This window comes from Mustela erminea, chromosome 9 (assembly GCF_009829155.1).
Source record: "Mustela erminea isolate mMusErm1 chromosome 9, mMusErm1.Pri, whole genome shotgun sequence".
Taxonomy (NCBI): Eukaryota; Metazoa; Chordata; class Mammalia; order Carnivora; family Mustelidae; genus Mustela; species Mustela erminea.
The window spans coordinates 18997744-19016646 of NC_045622.1; the positions used below are offsets into that span (position 1 = coordinate 18997744).

An 18903-nucleotide genomic window follows, 5' to 3' on the forward strand; every position below is an offset into this window, starting at 1 on the left:
TCATGCAAGGGGCAATCTGGAGATTGTTGCTCTGACATGTGAGGCTTGGAGTGAATGGTTTCTGCCAACTTTGCAGAACTCAGTGCGGTGTTTTCTTGTTCACCACTTTGTTGCTCAGTGAAAAGAATGCATTTTCTATTAGATCTTCCGGTTGAGCTGGGCCCTAGAGAAAGTGGTTTGTTTTGGGTCTTTTGTTTGTTTTTTAGCCTGCTTTGGTTCTTGCACTTCAGTGTCCTCCAGGGGGGTTCCTCGGAGAGTTCACTAGATTCTGGTCTAGACTTTGAGGCCTAAGTTCCAGATAATAAAAATATATTCTGCCTTGATCTCTTCCCATTTATTTCTCTTCAGTAAGTGGGATGGAGAAGAGGCTCAATATTCCTTGGTTGGTCCTAAACTAATGGCCAAAAGCACAAATATTTTAATTTCATGACTTTATTAGCATGTGACTTCATAATTTCCAACCATCTACTGATTTTCTTGAGTTGTTGATTCGAGTACTTTATAGCTTCCTCCAAATATTATCTTTAAAATCCTCTTTGTTCTCCAGAAACTTCAATTTAGTATGGTATTCAAGAACACCAGTATTCAACTGTTTACAAAATTCTATGGGGACCCCCCGTGAGGGTAGCCAGGGCCCAGCCCCTTCCCCTGTTCAGGTGTAGTCTCTTGCTCCCCACAGGTTCTAGCAGAGGCCCTTCTGCTGCGAACTGCAGCTCTGCTCATGCTCGGGTTTAGGAGATGGCACGCCCCTCCACGAGACCAAGAAAATAAAGTGTTTCACAAGCAAGCAGAGATTTAGTGTCTGCATATGTGACTTCGCTGGGGAATTGGGAATAAAAGAACTATTTGATGTGCCAACAAACTAGACCAGTCTCTCGCTTTTCCTCATGTAGAATTCTCTCGACAGTTTCTCACTTATTGCAGTAATGCAGGTAAATCAGTGATCAAAACCACTGTTCTGTTAGAACGAATTTGTTCGGCTACCTCCAGAGTTTTATCAGCTCCCATAACTGGTGTAAGCTAGGGAAAATGATCTCTTGAGGTTGTATTTCACCCAACACAAATTGCTTAGACCTTAGATCTAGGGTTCAGAAATGTTTGCCCATGAGGAGTATCTTGTGCAAACCACAGGCGTGAACCTTCCCTCAGTAGGCCATCTAATCCAACTTCGGCTCTGCCAACCATGATCTGCCTCATGGAAAACTACTGTGTACTCCTTGATGTCTTTGGATGTATGACGTCCCGAACTATCTGGAACCTGAAGCCTAGGGAAGTTAATAAAATGGAAAGTTCCAGAAACCAGGGGATGGGGCTGCCTTTGTTACTTTTATTTATTCCATACCTGTGTATTTCCAGGACAACGGCTGACTGGTATTAAAGCCACACTGGGCAACTGGAGTTCTCAGTACCAGCCAAAATGTGAATTGCGTTGTTGAGCTGTTAGGGCTGAAACCTTGTTATCCTACCCATTCTCTCTGTACACACTGGCACATAATGGATTGAGAAACAGCTGAAGAAACCAGGCACAGAAGACAATCTCCCTTCTCATGCTTTAATCCCATACCCTATGCTCCATTTATGGAGGACGCTCACCCAGTCCTTGCCACTCCCACAAGCAGAGCAGGTGAGGCTCGTAATTATTCCTCCCCATCTCCAAGGATCCTTAATCAGGCAACAGAGAACCTACTATCAGCCATGAGATACTACTATTTAGTTCTTAATTACATAAAAATGAGATCACATAAGAAAAAGCAAACAACGCAAATACATGAAAGCCATTTACTCCTGGTAAATTCTTCAGGGTCCCAGGTGCTGGGGTTCATAATTTTCCCTGATATCAGAGAACCAAGGCAGGGATGATAGGGGCTGGGTGTCAGTATAGTCTTGATGGCCTTAGCCAGCAGCAACAGCTTTTACAAAATTTTCCTCATAATTTGGTCTCAGGTCTTCTTGTGTTCTTCATATAAATGAAGTGACCCAGTCAATTGTGATTTTGTAATTATTATCGTACCTAGGTTAGCTGACATGGTTCCAAAATCCCTTTGCAAACCCACGCAAAGAGGGCAGGGTGGGTGGGCTTGTACGTATGTGGGAATGTAAATGACTTCACTGTGATGTCATTATGCTTTACTGACTCCCCTGGCACCCAGCTGTTCCATCTCCCTTTTGCAGAAGTGCTAGGGGCAAAACCAAGAGGCTGGTAGAATACTAAGGAGGGTGGACAGAGTATTCCAACAGGGAAACACCCCCAGCGAAAGAGGCTTCTGACTAAATCCTCCTTTCTAGCAGGGTCTGGCCCCTGGTATTTTGGCAACAGGTAAGGAAGCAGCCTGACAAGGTCCATATGAAACAGCCTCAAGGTTTTCCCCCATCAGACACTTCTCCCACCTCTCCCCAGGTATCAAAGGAAAGTGCATGGTGAAGAAGTGAACCAGTGAGAGATTTGTAGTTATCACGTGAATGTGTGGCAGAGCCATGAGGATGCAGATCTCCTGCCTTGAGTTCAGGGCTGTGTGCTTTAAGATCTGAGCCCAGTAAGGACAGAATCCTAGAGGCCCGTCCCTCACCAAACCTAAAGGGCTGTCCTGGGCAACTTTATACTTGAGGCTGTGAAGCAGTCTTTAGGATATGCAACAGCCTATTTAGGGGAAAGTATAATAACCATGATATTGTTAAGTCTTCTACATCTCCTGCTTCACACCCATGAGGTAGAGGCAGGAACACTCCAGTCAAGGAGAAGCCTCCACCCAGGTTGTACTTTGGGCAAAAAACCTCCTCAAGGTGTAGAAGAAGGTTGAGAGGTTCTGCCTGGGGGACTTTAGTTAGCTGTGGGAAGAGGTGATGTAGATCTGGGCACGTCAGGGAGACTCCCCAGAAAAGGTCTTCCCAGGCTGACAAGAGGGCATCTCCTGGCCCATCCCCAGGTGAGGGCTGAATGCAGACCTCCTCACATGGGAACCTAGCTAAGAGGTCTTTTCTGAGTGGGTCCTCTGATGCCTGATTAAGTGATAGCCCCTGCTGAAGCTTTTTCCACAGGTAGGGCACGTGAACGGCTTTTCGCCAGTATGGGTTCTTTGATGCCTGACGAGGTGGTCCCTCCGACTGAAGCTCTTCCCACATTCGGTGCACCGGCAAGGCCTCACAGAGGCGTGTCCTCGCAGGTGTTTGGCAAACGCGGCACTGTGGTTGAAGCAGCGCCCACACTCGCTGCAGAGATACAGCTCCTCGGCTGCGTGTGTCTTCCGGTGTGCCAGATACCGCCTGTGGTCACTGAAGTCCTCTCCACACTCTCCACACAAGTAGGGTTTGCCTCCAAGGTGGATTCTTTGGTGCGTTGTCAGCACAGACTTCTGGCTGAAGCTTTTGCCACAAATAGTACAGAAGAAGGGTTTTTCACCTGTGTGTGTCCTCTGATGCCGGACAAGGTCTGAGGTCCAGCGGAAGTGTTTTCCACAATCGTCACATCTATAGGGTTTCTCAACATGTGGAGTTCTCTCAGCCTGGACCAGAGGGGAGGTCTCATCCAAATTCTTCCGGTTTAGGGGAAATTTATATGACGTGCCCATTTTGTGGACCTTCTGGTGCCTGGCAAGATGCGAACTCCGCGTGTAACTTTTTCCACATTCCATACATTTATAGGGTTTCTCTCCTGTGTGAGTTCTTAGGTGTCTAACAAGGTGGGAGTTACAAGTGAAACTCTTCCCACATACAGGACAGTCGTGGTGTCTCCCTAACAAGGGGTGGAGAGGCATGGTTTCCCGAAGATTCGATAAACTATTAACTTGAGAAATATTTGTACCAAATCTTCTTTCGTTAAGTCTATTTGGATCATCCTCAAAGACTATTTCCCAGTCTGGAGTCTGGTGGATTTCGGGATCTCCCAAAATCGATCTGTGCAGATCCTCCAAACTCAGATCTTCTTGCTCGAGATAATCTTCTTCATCCTCACTCCTATCTCCTGTAGAGAGGGTAAGAGGAGAACAAGGGAAATTATAGAGGGGACAATGCCTTCCACACAACGCTGGGATTTTTAAATGGTCTTGGGACGGCAAGACCACAGAGAGAAGCCCATATTTCATAACTGCAGAGGCTGGGAGAGAAGGAAATAACCAGTCAACTCATTTCTGTCATGTGCCAGGCACTTTCTTATACATTATCTCATACTGTCAACAAGCCTTGGTGTGGACAAAAATTATCATCCTCATTTCACAAATGTGGACACTGAGGACCAAGAGTTTAAGTGACCTGCTTAGTAAAGGACTACAGCTGCATTCCAAAGTTCCCATTTTTTTTTTCCACCATCTTGCATTACATACCCCTCACACGAATGACGGGAGGGGAAAGGGGAGGATGAAGACAGAAGAATGTGGCATTCAGAGAGAGACAGGGGTAATGGCCAACAGGTCAGAAGAACCAATGAGAGGGGCACCCCAGAGGGAGAGGGGAAGTGCCAGCCCTGCGGGGGAAGATGCCTTTTGTTGTTCCTCACCTGTGTAGGTAAAACTCAGGATTTCTGGCTCTTGAGGCTCTTGAGGCTCTGGGATATCTGGGACCAAAGGCTCTTCCTCTCTAACGTGGGAGATCTCATCTAGTCTGGGGATTGGAAATGCTGCTCAAGAGAGGGAAAGTGGGACATTACGATTGGTTCAGCAATTCCCTGTGTTAAGAGCAGATCTTTGCTGTTGGGTCGACTGAAGAACAAATGGTCGGCCCAGTCAGTGGCTCCAATCTGGTCTTTTTAGCCTGAGCACTTCTCACCAAATCCTGCATACTTCATGCCCTTCGTCTGCAACTTGATAGTCTAGGACTGTTAATGCTCCCTCTTTCCCCATATTCAAGTAAGCAGATCAGCTTCAACTTCTACTGCTTGTTTCAAAACTCACACCACCTCAAATATACTAAAGCTATATATTATAATTTTATTTTCTTATTAGAAGTTTCCAACCACTTTCTAAGCATTTCCTCTTCCCTTTAACTTGGAAGGACACTGTCTTGCTTTCAGCTCATCCTTCAGTCTTGCTGGTGGGGTAGGCTAAGAGAAGCGTGGCGCATACAGTTCTAAGGCCTAAGACCCCCACAACTTTCAAGAGGAGAAAGACCTCTGTGCTCAAACACCCTAGAAACACTTGAAATTTCTTACACAAAGAGACCACAATTCCACAATCTTCTTCCAACACATATTCTCCATAGAACTCTTTCTGTGCTGGATCCAGGTCGCTCCACTGGTCCTGGGAGAAGCACACAGCCACGTCCTTGAAAGTTACCAATCCCTGAAAAGACACAGGCTTCGGTTAAAACGGGATGCTCCCCCCCCAAAATTAAAACAAAACAAAACAAAACAAATTAAAAACAAAACAAAACAACCGGGATGCTCCCAGAGGTGCCTATCTTGTTCGTGGGATGAAGATTATGGCTGGAGACAAAAGGCATGCACATAGGACTCCGGGGTCCCTTCGGGAAATCTGCAGCACTCCGGGCTGCTGCTCCCCGACTTCCTATTTCTGCACTTTCTTATTTCCTCCTCTGGGCCTCCCAGTCCCACTGCTTTCTCTCAGGGCCAGACTCTGCTCTTCTTCTGGAGCACACTGGTTAACGTACAAGAAGAGTCTTTTTTTTTTTTTTTTTTTTTTTTTTTTTTTAAAGATTTTATTTATTTATTTGACAGAGAGAGAAATCACAAGTAGGCGGAGAGTCAGGCAGAGAGAGAGAGAGAAGCAGGCTCCCGCTGAGCAAAGAGCCCGATGCGGGGCTCGATCCCAGGACACTGAGATCATGACCCGAGCCGAAGGCAGCGGCTTAATCCACTGAGCCACCCAGGCGCCCCCGTACAAGAAGAGTCTTAAAGGTCTTCATTAACACCTTATCTGATGCCTTAATGCCACCTATATTTCTGCAAAAATTCACCTTTTCTGGAAAGCTTTCCCTGACCTTCTCCAGGCACCCCTATCACCTACAGGGTCAGCACAGCACACACAGGCCCTTCGGTGGCACCTGGACTGCAGTGTGAAACCACAGATGCAGCCTTTTCCTTTCCTCTCCAGCATCACAGCCTAGTTTTGAGGCCCTGACCATGGGAAGGGCTTCCTATGTGTTGTGGCCTGAGGGCAGCCCCTGTGACAGGATACCACACAATTTCAGAAAGCATTTCTACAGCAGTCAGCCATTCTCACAAATGACTAGCAAGCTGACTTCTAAAAACCAAAAATAAGCCCTCATTCAGCCACTTCCGGGTTGTACCAGAGTTATGAAATAATCCCATTTTGTTAGTCCCTCTCTCTGGGCAGTGGCAAACGAAAAGGCTCTGGAGCCTGCAGATCCAAATGAGACTACGGTCATTCATCCCCTTCCATGCAACTCCCCTGCTGCAGGCACGTCTAGAACTGAGAACTTAAGTTGGCAAAGGAGAGTGGAAATTTGTGCCCTGTCCGACCTGTTCAGCTAATGCCTGGTGGCTCTTCAAATTCTCTGAGGCACAGAGGGGAAACCAGAGCACACCTGTGAAAGAGCAGTAAGAAGGGCAACCATCTCTGGGTTTCCAGTGCTCCTCTCTTCGGGAAGATCTGGGTCCTGGGACGCCGGCACCTCTATGAAGAAAAGAAGGCAAAGATGAGCAACGTGCGGTGTAAGCGGCAACAGCTGACCGGCTCTCCTGCTCTTTGGCAGGAATCCAGAAACCGGCCCAAGGGCAGGTCAGTCCTCCCACTGCCACCATGTGGAAAACTACTGACATGCCAAGAGGACAAGCAAGGATGGGTTGGCTATTTCAGCTTGGCCGGGTTTCTGGGGGACGCTAGCTAGGAATGTCTCCTCTCAATACCCTGGATTCTGTGATTTATTCCCACTATGCTGCATCCCTAGCCTCCTCCGTAGAGGGGAACTAGCCCCCTTCCCACACTCTGCCCGCCACAATGCCCCCTTCTGCTGAGGCTTCCCACCGCTCTCCTGCAGGGGCTGGAACTCCAATTCATGGTACAGGCTCTGCTCTTCCAGTGGCCCCAGATCCGGGCTCTGTACAGTTTCCTCACAGGATGCCTCAGGAGTCGAGATCTGCACAGGGTTCTGCAGCTCACTAGGTGACTCGGGCTCTGCTCCCGGATGCACCGTCTCCTCTGACAGGACCTCCTGGCCATGAACATGGACAGTCACCTGGGAATAATTCCAATTTCCAGTCAGCATGGAGTCAAGAGGAAAGTCTCGGTTGACATCAGGGCTTATTTTAGGAGACGCTGCCAACAGAAACACTCCCAGAGGGTCCTAGATAAGGAGGGGAGTCTCTGGTGCTACTGGGACACCCAAGTTGTTGAAGGTTATCCTCGCCAGGACGAGGTGGAGACATTCGGACACTGCTGCACAGCTTCCTCACTGCCCTCACCCCTGCCCTTGTCACCTGGGGCTCTGAGACACCCATCCTTTCCATCTCCACTGCTCCCACCTGTGGCTCCTCGTTGTTTGCTTCCCTGTCTTATGGTCTCAGGAGGGGGATCTGTGACTGAGAGTCTAAGAGGACCTTTGAGGAAGTCACAAAACTGGCCTCCTCAAGAACTGGAGGCTCGACAGCTAAGGAAAGGAAAACCAAAGCCATCTGATCCTTGAGTGCTGAGGTCCCTAAGATGGTTCCTAAGCAGGGATTTCAAAAGCCAAAGAAGTCACACTCACTCACTCACTCACACAAACACACGCAATCACACACACACACACCCCTCTGCCCCTTTTGCATCTAGGTGCAACCCAAGAGCAGAGCCAATTAGTTTTAAAGGGTGAACAATGAGGGCCCTCCCTGTACGCCCTATGCCCCAAATCCATCCTTCCAGCAAATAGCCCCCTCCACATCACACAGATCAGGACTCCCCCTCCTCACCCACCGCCTTGGTCTCCTGGGTTGTTTCTGCAAACCCTCCACCAGCGTCACCGCCTCCTCGCCACTCTCTGGCCGTTGGCCCCGCACCCAGCTCTGCAGTTCTCCAGGCAGGACAGTAAGGAATTGTTCCAGTACAAGCAGCTCTAGGATCTGCTCCTTTGTCCGCCTTTCTGGCCTCAGCCACTGATGACAAAGTTCTCGCAGCCGAATGAGAGCTTCTCGAGGGCTCGCGGCTTCCTGGTAGCGGAAGCGCCGGAAGTTCTGGTGCGAGGTCTCAAGCACAGGGTCATCTCTCTGTAAGACAGACTCTGGCCTACAGGTGAAATCATCTTCCAATTTCACCATCAGAATTCCCTCTTCTTCCCAAAGATCCTGGTCCTCTGGTTCCAAGGCTGTAGCCATTGTTTGGCTCTTGTGGGGAGGGGTCTCATACCATCTAGAGCTCACCCCGTCATTTCCCCCTCAGTCTCAGCCTGGGCACCTCAAGGAGTTTCTCGCAAGGGACCTGGGGGCAGAGAAGCAGAGACAAACAAGAGCGTAAGCATGAGCAGATACACAGGGACAACAGTTCTGAGTTCACTCATGACCCTGCACATGTAACACTTTCTCACCCTATTAAAACCCTACTGCTCATCTCCACCACCATCAGCTATAAACAGATTTGGTTGAAATCGGATGATCTATGCCTCAAGTTTGTTCTCTTACCCCTCACCCTCCGCCAGTTTCACACCCCACAGAGAAAACAGAAAAACACTGCATCTCGACTTCACGAACCCTGTGGAACTGCAAGGAAAATGGCGAGGACAAAGGGCGCTGCTCCTCGCCGGCTGGAACCCATCGTACTGACCACCATCTGTGTCACACACACACGTTTACATACACACCAAGAGAGACCCATCTGCCAGGCTGAAACAGACAGGGGAGCCTTTAGGAAGCCTGATTTCAAACTTGACCACACTCCACAGGAACTCCTCTGTAAACGGGGGCCTCTCAGAGATCTGAGGGGCGGACTGTGTGAGGTAACAGTGAGGAAAGCGGCAGGCACACAGGCACCCCCAGAGCAATATTCTGCTTATTAAAAGACATCTTAATGGGAACACCTCTAGACCCTCAAACCCAAGTGTTCAAAACTGACTGACTGACAGTTCCGCTGACTCTCAAATCACCCCACTTCCTGAGAGCTTATCTTGGCTGAGATCACTAGCTAAGTAAACACTCCACTCTGTCATCTTTAGACTCCATTCTGATTCTTCCCCACTGCTTACAGCCCCTTAAACCAGTTCTACCTTGTAAGTCTCTCAATCTGTTTCCTCCTCCTCTTTGCCACAGACCGCTTGAGCTTGGGCCCTCAGTTCTTGCCTGGACTACTGACCCTACTGCCTACCTGGGATCTCGGTGTAAGAGGGAACAGAGGGCAGCATAATCATGGTGGAGCTTTTGCAAAATAAGCACTGCTCAACACTCTTCTGGACACTTGGGCTTTAGTCAATGGAGGTAACTGTGTCTTTAGAAATGCTACACATGGTCCTGATGCGTGTGGTGGTGGAGAAACACCAAGGGTGTGTAAGGGACGGATGAGAGTCCTACTGTCAGACTGCCAGACGTTAAACTGGGGGTGCGCCATTTGGTAGGTGTGAGGCCACAGTTAAGTTCCTATGCTCCCTGTGCCTGTTTCCCCATTTATGGCGTGGAGGTAAGGATGGTATCCATCTACTAGGGTGACTGAATATTAAACATATCACTGTCAAGTGCCTAGAAAGGCAATGGCAACTCAATGCTAACTATCTTTCTAAATTAGAGTCCCAACTGCACCACTCAACACTTCAGAATACTTCTCTTAGTAAGATCAGCTAGAACATCCTTGGCATGGCACACGAAGCTCTTCCCCATCAGCCCTCAACTGCTTTGTCAAACCTCATACCCTCCCCTTTGCTGTGTTATCACTAAGCTATCGCGAACTGATCTTCCAACCAAAAGGGGGTGTCTCTTCAGGATACCATGCTCATAGGAAGGCTGTTCCTTCTAGATGCAACCTTCCCACCCCCCAGCTCCAATGCCGCATGGTGTGTTCCATTTCTTGGCATGTTCCCTCTTCTGCATTCCCACGATTTGCACCGTAGCTCCTGATCAGTTCTTGTCCGAATTACTCCCAACTGCCTCCAACCTGGAGCTCCCCGCCTGCAAGTTTGTTACCTTCAAGTTACCGAGGACAGTATCACAAGAGTGATGAGCACTCTTGGCAAATGTGATCACGTCCCTTCCCTGTAAGATCCTCAACCATTCCCCCATCTTTTAAGTGGAAAAAGAAACTCGTAGTATTATAAATTAGGCAGGCTTTCCTTTCATCCTCCTCTTCAATCCTTTCCAACACACCCACCCACACACCCACCCACACACCCAGTATGCATGTGAAGCACACATGAGCCCCACGCTCTCTGGCTTTAAAACACGTTGTTCCGGGGCGCCTGGGTGGCTCAGTGGGTTAAGCCTCTGCCTTCGGCTCAGGTCATGATCCCAGGGTCCTGGGATGGAGCCCCATGTTGGGCTCTCTGCTCAGCAGGGAGCCTGCTTCCCTCTTTCTCTGCCTGCTGCTCTGCCTACTTGTGATCTCTGTCAAATAAATAAATAAAATCTTTAAAAAAAAAAAAGAACATGTTGTTCCTTCTGAGTCTTCACCCCTCATTAGGTGAAACTTTACTTCTAAGGCAGCTTCCATTCCATGTCTTCTGAGATGTCTTCCTTGATCCCACTCCCCCATCCTTAAAATGGTTGGACATCACTGTGCCTGTGCAGCAACCTGGGCACAACGCCATCGCCACGCCCATGGTATGGATCCCGGGATGGCACACACAGTCCCCAGCTATGCTTCCTATGAACCTCCTTGACGTTTCCAACATGTATGATGAAGTGCACATGAAGTGAATTTAAATGAATAAAGTTTTCTTCTTATTTTTATCAGGAAGAACCCACCTTCCCCTCCACTGTTTCTATACTTTTTAATTTACCGATCTTGTTAATCCTTCCTTCTAAGGGTCTCTCAAATCCATCTCATCTCCACTGCCATTCCCCTGGTTGAGTCATTATGAACCACTGAAAGGCATTAAGAGGAACTTTTATTTTTATTTTTTTTTTAAAGATTTTATTTATTTATTCGACAGAGAGACATCACAAGTAGGCAGAGAGGCAGGCAGAGAGAGAGAGTGAGGAGGAAGCAGGCTCCCTGCTGAGCAGAGAGCCCGATGCGGGACTCGATCCCAGGACCCTGAGATCATGACCTGAGCCGAAGGCAGCGGCTTAACCCACTGAGCCACCCAGGCGCCCAAGAGGAACTTTTAAAACATGACCATCTCCTACATCACCCTGGCATTTAACAGATGCTTGTATGTTGAATGAACAACTTCGTTTAAATTTCACCCCTAGTCTTCCCGGTCCTGCCCCCTGCAGACCCCTCTCCACATGCAATCTGAGGCATTCTTCATTTTTTAGTCTTTGGGGGCTTCATTACCTCAGTCCCAGATCTACCTTCAAGGTTAACAATCCACTCTTAAAAGCTGGGTCTAGGGCACCTGGGTGGCTCAGAGGGTTAAGCTGCTGCATTTGGCTCAGGTCATGATCTCAGGGTCCTGAGATCTATTCCTGCATCGGGCTCTCTGCTCAGCAAGGAGCCTGCTTCCCTCTCTCTCTCTCTCTGCCTACTTGTGATCTGTCAAATAAATAAATAAAATCTTAAAAAAAAAAAAAAAAAAAAAAGAGTTGGGTCTAATGTCATGCTGCCCATAAAACGGAGTTTAATTTCAATGACCCTGTTGTTTATTCTTATTATCTCTTATCTCAAATGGCTTTTCATTAATTCATGCTCTTATTTCTCTTCTGGTAGCCTTAAACATCCACTACTTACTTTCATTTCATAGCCTGCTTTACAGAGTTCCCTCATTGCTAGATCTTTATGTGGTCACTGTCTTACCTACCGGATCTGCTGTCTCTACCCCATGGTAGTCTGTTTACTATGCGGTTTGTAGCTTTTAAAATTTTATGCCCATCTTCAGTGAAGCTGTTTTCTTTGGGAGTTCTGAGATAACAATGAATTGATAGTCTTTTGGCTTAATGAAGGGATCGCAATCATCTTTGAAGTCTGAGGACCCGTGCCCAGGGAGGCGAACTAGAAGTGCTCCTCGTTTCCACATAGCACTGGCTACCAGAGATCATCTACTTCAGAGTCTATGAAGTCTGCATTGACAGAAGCATTCCTGCTCTCAGAGGGCTTTGCTCTCCAAAGACAAAGGAACGTACAAGGTCTACATTAAAACCTGCCATTTCTAAATCCTCTCAGAAATTGTGAACTGAAGTTTCCACTATTTGTTTTGGATTTACTTTGGCAGCTTAGGAAGAGACAAAGACAAACAGATCAGCAATGGCAGATGATGGGCAGAAAAGGAGCCCCTGATGGGACAAGGAATGGGAAGGAATAGGAGGCAGGCAGCGCGTGGAAAGAACACTGGGTTAGGTTTCCAAAGATGCACGTCCCAGCCCCACATCCTCAAGTAACTGGAGGAGCTCTAAGGGAACCACGAGATGATACAAGAGTCCTCTGCAGATAACTACTCTAATTCACAGGACTAGCTGAACTCTGTGAGCTAATGAACGAAAATGTGCTGTGCAAATGTCAAGTATTAGAAACAGAAAATGGACACTGTTTCATTCTAGGTTCTTGGGATATGCTACACTGCAATCCATCCTGCAACTTGTTGTCCATGCTCTTCTAATACCTTCCCTCCATGTCTCCCCTTGGAAGGGTTCCACAATGACAGAAGAACTGAAGACTCTATAGAGACTGAAGCCAGGCCAGGAAGAGCAAAAGACTTGGTTCTAGAAGGCTCTGAAACAATGTCTACAGAAAGGCTTCACAAGCCTAGGGCTGGGCATGCTCCAAGACCTCGTTTTGAGTGTTTCTAGGGTGTATGGAGCAGGACTGGGGAGTTGTGGAAAAGGCAAGAGCTTTCTCCCACCTTTGGTCCAGCTACCTCTGCCCCTTATCTAAATGTGTCACATGCCAGCGAAGGCCGTAACTGCATTCTATGGACAAGAACAAAAACTGCAGGCAATAAGAGGATATCTGGTTCCCTACCTGAAAATTTGACTGCTTCGGGAGGGCTTTCTGGACCTTAAATGACAAGGTTTGTGGTCATACAGCAATAGAGAGATAGTGATCTATTTACTGGCAAATCATCTTCAGTAGGCATCAGGGTTCAAATGACTGCCTCCAATTTTATTTTTTACCCTAATGCTGGCCCATAACCTGGAAATCTGGGTATGCCTGTTCTCTGGGGCTAACCAGACCTTCCAACTGCTCCTATCATCATTCTAGAATAGGAATCAACTAAATTGTTAACTGCCCTGTTCTAACGCTGAGGTTTTTCTTTTTTAGAGAGGGAAGGAGAGGAAGAAAGGATGGGAAGGGATAGAGGGTGAGGCAAAGACTCAAGCAGACTCTGCACTCGGCACAGAGCCCCACACGGGGCTTTACCTCATGACCCTGAGACTGTGATCTGAGACAAAAGCAAGAGCTGGATGCTTAACCGAGACACCTCCAGGGGCTCCGCTGTATTCTTGTTTAAAACTAAAGATTATCTGGTATGATCCCTCTACTGCAGAGATTATCTTTTATGGTTAACTGTCCTGTACACAAGTGTGTATTCATGCTTTCCACATAATGGTTTGGGGCTTTGGAGCCTTGGGTTTGGATCCCTCTCCTCATTTACTGGCCACGTGACACTCCCTATGTCTTGCGTCTCATTCTCAAAATGTGGCTATCCTACCTAACTCCCACGGTTCTTTAAGGAGTAAATGATGTTACATACAGAATCACTATAGCATAGAGCCCAGTAGAGAGCAGATGCTCAATTTATTTTGTTCTCTTCCCTTCCAACTACTTTAAATCCTTTTGGGAAGAACACAAGATTTAAACAATGAACAAGCAAAAGGCCCTTTATTTCACTGTCATTCCAAAAAAAAAAATTTAAATGCACAGGAAAAATCTTGGCCTGTCTACTGTTATTATCAAAAGTAAAATGTTGGGGTGCCTGGGTGGCTCAGTGGGTTACAGCCTCTGCCTTCAGCTTAGGTCATGATCTCAGGGTCCTGGGATCAAGTCCCACATCAGGCTCTCTGCTCAGCAGGGAGCCTGCTTCCCTTCTTCTATCTCTGCCTGCCTCTCTGCCTACTTGTGATCTGTCAGATAAATAAATAAAATCTTAAAAAAAAAAAAAAAAGAATGTGAAATAAACTATAAAAAGCATACCAATTCACTTTATTTTGAATTAAAATGTTTTCTCTAGGTGTGTACCACAGGCCCAGGAGGCCGTGCAGGACTGCTGGTACTTCTGCCCTTGCAGGTAGGGGATCTGGGTTCTACCTCCTCAAGATGTGTTATCTGGGAAATGGGAATGATTTTCCATGTAAAGACAGAAAGCTGGATCATTCTTTGAAAAACCATCTTGCTTTTTAATGGTAACAGAGGGGCTTTGAGAGGAACAAGGATATAAGGCTTCTTTACTGAATACCTGCGCCTAACCTAAGAAGTTCAAACAGTTCAAACAGTTTAGATGGGTAGAAGCCAAAAACAAGATTTTAAGAATCCAGAACGGAGTATCTGGCCGTCCTGACAATACTGGTTAATGTCCAATGGGAAGCTAGGCTTCTTAACCTTAACAGTTACGTAGAGGTAGTCAATGGCTTAAATAAAGCAGGTCAATTATAGGGCTCAGTTTAAAAGATTTTATTTATTTGACAGACATAGATCACAAGCAGGCAGAGAGAGAGAGGAGGAAGCAAGCTCCCTGCAGAGCAGAGAGCCCGATGTGGGGCTCGATCCCAGGGCCCTGGGATCATGACCTGAGCTGAAGGCAGAGGCTTTAACCCACTGAGCCACCCTGGCGCCCCTTAGGGCTCAGTTTAAGGCAGAACGTCACAAAGTGGTCTGAAGTGGGAAAAGGGCACTCACCAAACCAGACACCCATCCTAATGAGGGAGGCAGTGCTCGTAACGCAGCCAGAGTTAAAGTAGCTGTACCCAATTCATTACTACAATAAACATGACCAAGGCCAATCACAGGGATGCAGGAAACATCATTTAATGAAAAACAACAGGATAATATATTTTATAACTAGACCCTGACCCGAAGAGTAAATTTGGGTAATTAGGAACAGTGAATTAAAGGGTCATGTATTGGGGCGCCTGGGTGGCTCAGTGGGTTAAGCCGCTGCCTTCGGCTCAGGTCATGATCTCGGGGTCCTGGGATCGAGTCCCACATCGGGCTCTCTGCTCAGCGGGGGCCTGCTTCCTCCTCTCTCTCTGCCTGCCTCTCTTCCTACTTGTGATCTCTCTCTGTCAAATAAATAAATAAAAATCTTAAAAAAAAAAAATAAAGGGTCATGTATTATGGTTTTAGTTTTGTAACTGATATTGTCAAAATACTCTTTGCTTTGTATCTAGAGGACTTCCTTCCGGCATTGCCCGAGGCTCCCTCACTTATGAGGAGATGATAAAAGATGGGCCCCATGCCTGCAGACCAGAGGAATCAGAAGAGCAGCAGGTTTCCACTGCAGATAAAATCATGGTACAAAGAGTAGAAGGCATCCTGGGATGGCAAAGACCTCTTTATTCATTTTTATATTCTAAGTGCCTAACGCTTTGTTGAATGCTTGGTAGAAAAGGTGCTCAGTAAAATGTGTTGAATTTTATTAAGCTATTTCTCCTACTCCAACTTGGATACGGATGCACTAAAATTTAGAATCAGTGGGTGCCAGGACCTTGGTAATAAATCACTCACAGGGACAGTTATAGGAATTTGGCACCAGCATTTATCCCAATGGCCTGGGGGAATCAAGTGGCATAGCCATATACCGCTCTACGATGCAAAACTAGGGAAGAAAAACTTCTTCAAAGGGAAAAGATAGCAGGGGATATGGGGATAAGGCTATTCATTCTACAATACCTACTGACCATCAATTGTGTGTCTCACACAATCCAAACTGCCAGAAGGAGAAAGATGAAAAAAGCACTGGCTCTAATCTTAAAGAATTTAGTAAGTAGTTACGAAACAGCAGGGACTTTAGCATACTAGCAATTCGTAGCAAAAACCTAAATAAGGATATAAGTAATATGGTCAAAATGGAGGCTCCTATCAAGAGAATTAAGAAAAATCAAGGGGAAAACTCATCAATATTTCATCTTCTATTTGGCATAAGAACACTAGCAATTACTGAGGGTTTTTTTGTTTTGTTTTGTTTTTAAAGTAAGCTTTCTTAATTTTAAAAACGAAAGAACTCAGACCTAAGTGGTTAAATTATCCACACAAGATCATATTACTGGTTTCTAACAGAAGTACACACATATGTCTTTTGATTCCCCAAACCACTGCACTGTTTATGTGAAGGAGCTTGGCTAAAGGCAGTGGTTCTCAGTGTGAGAAACCCAAACCAGCAGCACAAGCACCTAAAAACTTGTCAGAAATGTGCAGACTTTCAAGCCCAGGCCCAGACCTGTTATCAGAAACTCTGGGGGAGGCCCCAGCAATCTCTTTGACAAGCCTTCCCTTCAGGTGCTTGAGATGCACATTAAGTTTGAGAGCCAGTACCTAAAGAAAGTAAACTTGAGGTTCCGCAGAAAGCATCCAACTTTTCCGGTGCTGCCCCAATTTTTTTTTTTTTTTTAAGATTCTATTTATTTATTTGACAGACGGAGATCATAAGTAGGCGAGAGAGAGGGAGGGAAGCACGCTCCCTGCTGAGCAGAGAGCACGATGCGGGGCTCGATCCCAGGACCCTGGGATCATAACCTGAGCCGAAGGCAGAGGCTTTAACCCACTGAGCCACCCAGGCACCCCGGTGCTGCCTAAATTTAAAGGAAAGTTTGCAAAAGTCAAGAGTCTAGGGCTGTTTTATGCCTGTGCCAAATTAACCACAAAAAAATGTAAACCTGTAACTTACCTCATCTGTATAGTTTGTAATGCCCAAGAGTCCCTCACATCGTAGTAAACTTTGCTGTGCCCTTGAAATGACTGTCTACTGCAATATAGTATTTAAAAGAGTGCAAAAGGGGTACAGCTGGAGGAGAAAGGGGGAAAGATTATGAATCCCAGGTATTTGATCCTAAGAGGAAAAATCCCCTTCCTCCCTCCAACCCTGCCAGCCCTCTTATACTAGATCTATCAGCAGAAAGTTACCCAAGACAAGTGGCCACAAACCCTAACTGCTTGGTTGTCACATACTTCCCACCAACACGCCTCTCTCCCAATGGCTTCCTCACAACCTTTCTAAAGTGGCTTTCTGGATCAAGGCCCCGGGGTGGGGGGGGGGGTGACTTAGAAGAGAAGCTGGGAAGAGGGAAGGGGGACTCCACTAGCTTTCTGTGGCTCCCGAGTCGGGCTGTCCTGGGGGTCCCCTGCAGTGTGTGGACAGAGGAAAACCGACAGTTCTCACCCTGACATCGGAGTGAGAGCCTGGATGTGACAGTGCTCTCCAGGACCAAGGAGGTCACAGAACAGCTAGGCCTACGAGGTCACCTTTGGGGTGGTCAGTACAGGAACAGAGGCAGCCAGGGTAATCAAAGGGCCTGGGAGACAAGAATCTCCAATGCCCAGAAAAATAAAAACTGGGTTGCCCCCTGAGAAAACAGAATATCCAAGGCATACGAACTAACAAACTTTTGGTCAAACCAGACAAGAAGCAGAGGCCTGTCTACTCCTGCTAACGGTGGGGTTCCGAAGTGCCAAAACTGGCTGTGAGGGCTTGGGGGGAGGGAAGCTGCAAGTGGAGACAGAAGCTACTAGCTTGAAGGGAAACGTGGGGTCGGTCACAGTGGCAGCTGAAAAGCCACAGGCCAGACGGTGTCCAAGGGTGATAAGATCACGGGTGAGTGTATCTGTACGTGTGTTGGCGAGGGGGGAGTTTGGTGGTGGAAAGAAATGGGGCTGGTCTGGGCCGGGAGACTGCGGGGGATGGAAGGGGGTTGGTTCTTGAACAATCTTCAAGACGGGGTGAGAAAAAGCTGGGGGAAACAGAGGGGCCTAGGCTACTCCTCTCTCGGTGCCGGGGGGGGGCCAGCTGGCGCGGAAGCAAAGGGAGGTACGAACTAACAGCGTTTCTGCAGGCCTCAGGAGGGGGCGGAGGGCGGTGGCTGCACCGAAAGAAGCCCGGAGCGCCATCCGCGTCCCCAGAGGTTCGAGCTCTGGCCACGGGAGCCCCGGGGACCGCAACGCCTCGGCCCCCTCACTGCCCTGCCGCCGCCCCTTCTTCCAGGACAGTGCGATCTCCCCAGGCTCTGGGGGGGCGGGGTCTCAGACCTCTCCCCCCTCTTCCCCGCCCTGCCCTGCCCGACTCCACGCGATCCGGCCCGGCCCGACCCGGCCCAGCCCCTCAGCACTCACGGCTCCGACAGCTCCGGCGGCTCCTCCCCTGCCCCGGCTTCTCCCCCACCCACTCCCGGCCGTAGCAGCGCCGCCGGATCCGAGCCGCGCGGCGCCTGGCGGGTCGGAACACGTGGGGCCTTTGCGCCCGGAACCGGAAACTGGGCTTTGCCCCGCCTCCTTGCGACGCTGGAGCCCTTCTAGGCGGTGGGAGGTTTGGTCTCTGTGCTCGGCGCGGGTGGAGGCTCTGATGGTCGCGGGGACCCAGCGCGGAAAGCCTGGGGCCAGACCGCTTCCAGCCGCACGCCCCTCCTGCAGCCCCGGGCCTTCAGTTTACGCACAGACCCGTTTCACCGTTTTTTGATCTCTGCTTTGATTTTGGAGGCTTGGTTTTTCTTAATTGTTCGCGAAGCAGGATAGCAAAGAGAGTAGTTTGGGGTTTGGCTCTTGCATTCGCCAACAGTTGTGGGGCATCGGGCAAACCCCTCTACCCCTCTGAGGTTCAGTGTTCATCTTCTAAAATGGGTGTAATTATAAGCCTTGCTCTGGGAGCTAAGGGATATATTGCATGTGAACCCTTTGGAACGTAGTAGAAGCTTAGTAAGGGAAGAGTTAGGGTATCCTGTTCTCTTCTGTTTTC

At 48.1% G+C, this 18903-nt stretch overlaps 1 protein-coding gene across 6 annotated transcripts; it reads right to left on the reverse strand.

Moving 5' to 3' along the window:
• Positions 1–1538: 1538 nt before the first annotated feature.
• Positions 1539–18406, reverse strand: ZNF202 (zinc finger protein 202). Of its 6 annotated transcripts, XM_032358709.1 has the most exons (9): positions 18285–18406; positions 16846–16962; positions 12984–13019; positions 7859–8363; positions 6936–7146; positions 6496–6584; positions 5141–5270; positions 4490–4609; positions 1539–3958 (listed from the first exon to the last, which is right to left on the reverse strand). In XM_032358709.1, the coding sequence occupies exons 4-9, from the start codon at positions 8258–8260 to the stop codon at positions 2964–2966; spliced, it is 1947 nt and encodes a 648-aa protein (XP_032214600.1). In that variant the 5' UTR covers positions 8261–8363; positions 12984–13019; positions 16846–16962; positions 18285–18406; the 3' UTR covers positions 1539–2963. The 6 variants fall into 6 exon arrangements, with proteins under 6 accessions (XP_032214600.1, XP_032214603.1, XP_032214599.1 ...); XM_032358712.1 differs by lacking the exon at positions 16846–16962; XM_032358708.1 differs by lacking the exon at positions 12984–13019.
• Between the last annotated feature and the right edge of the window lie 497 nt (positions 18407–18903).

Excerpts from the sequence above, each read along its gene's own strand:
- ZNF202 (XM_032358711.1), bottom strand. The coding sequence starts at position 8,260 with ATGGCTACAGCCTTGGAACCAGAGGACCAGGATCTTTGGGAAGAAGAG. Across the intron at positions 7,147-7,858 it reads CCAGGAGACCAAGGCGGTGG|GTGACTGTCCATGTTCATGG; the intron begins GTGAGGAGGGGG and ends AATTATTCCCAG. Across the intron at positions 4,610-5,140 it reads TGGAATTGTGGTCTCTTTGT|CATTTCCAATCCCCAGACTA; the intron begins GTAAGAAATTTC and ends TCTCTTGAGCAG.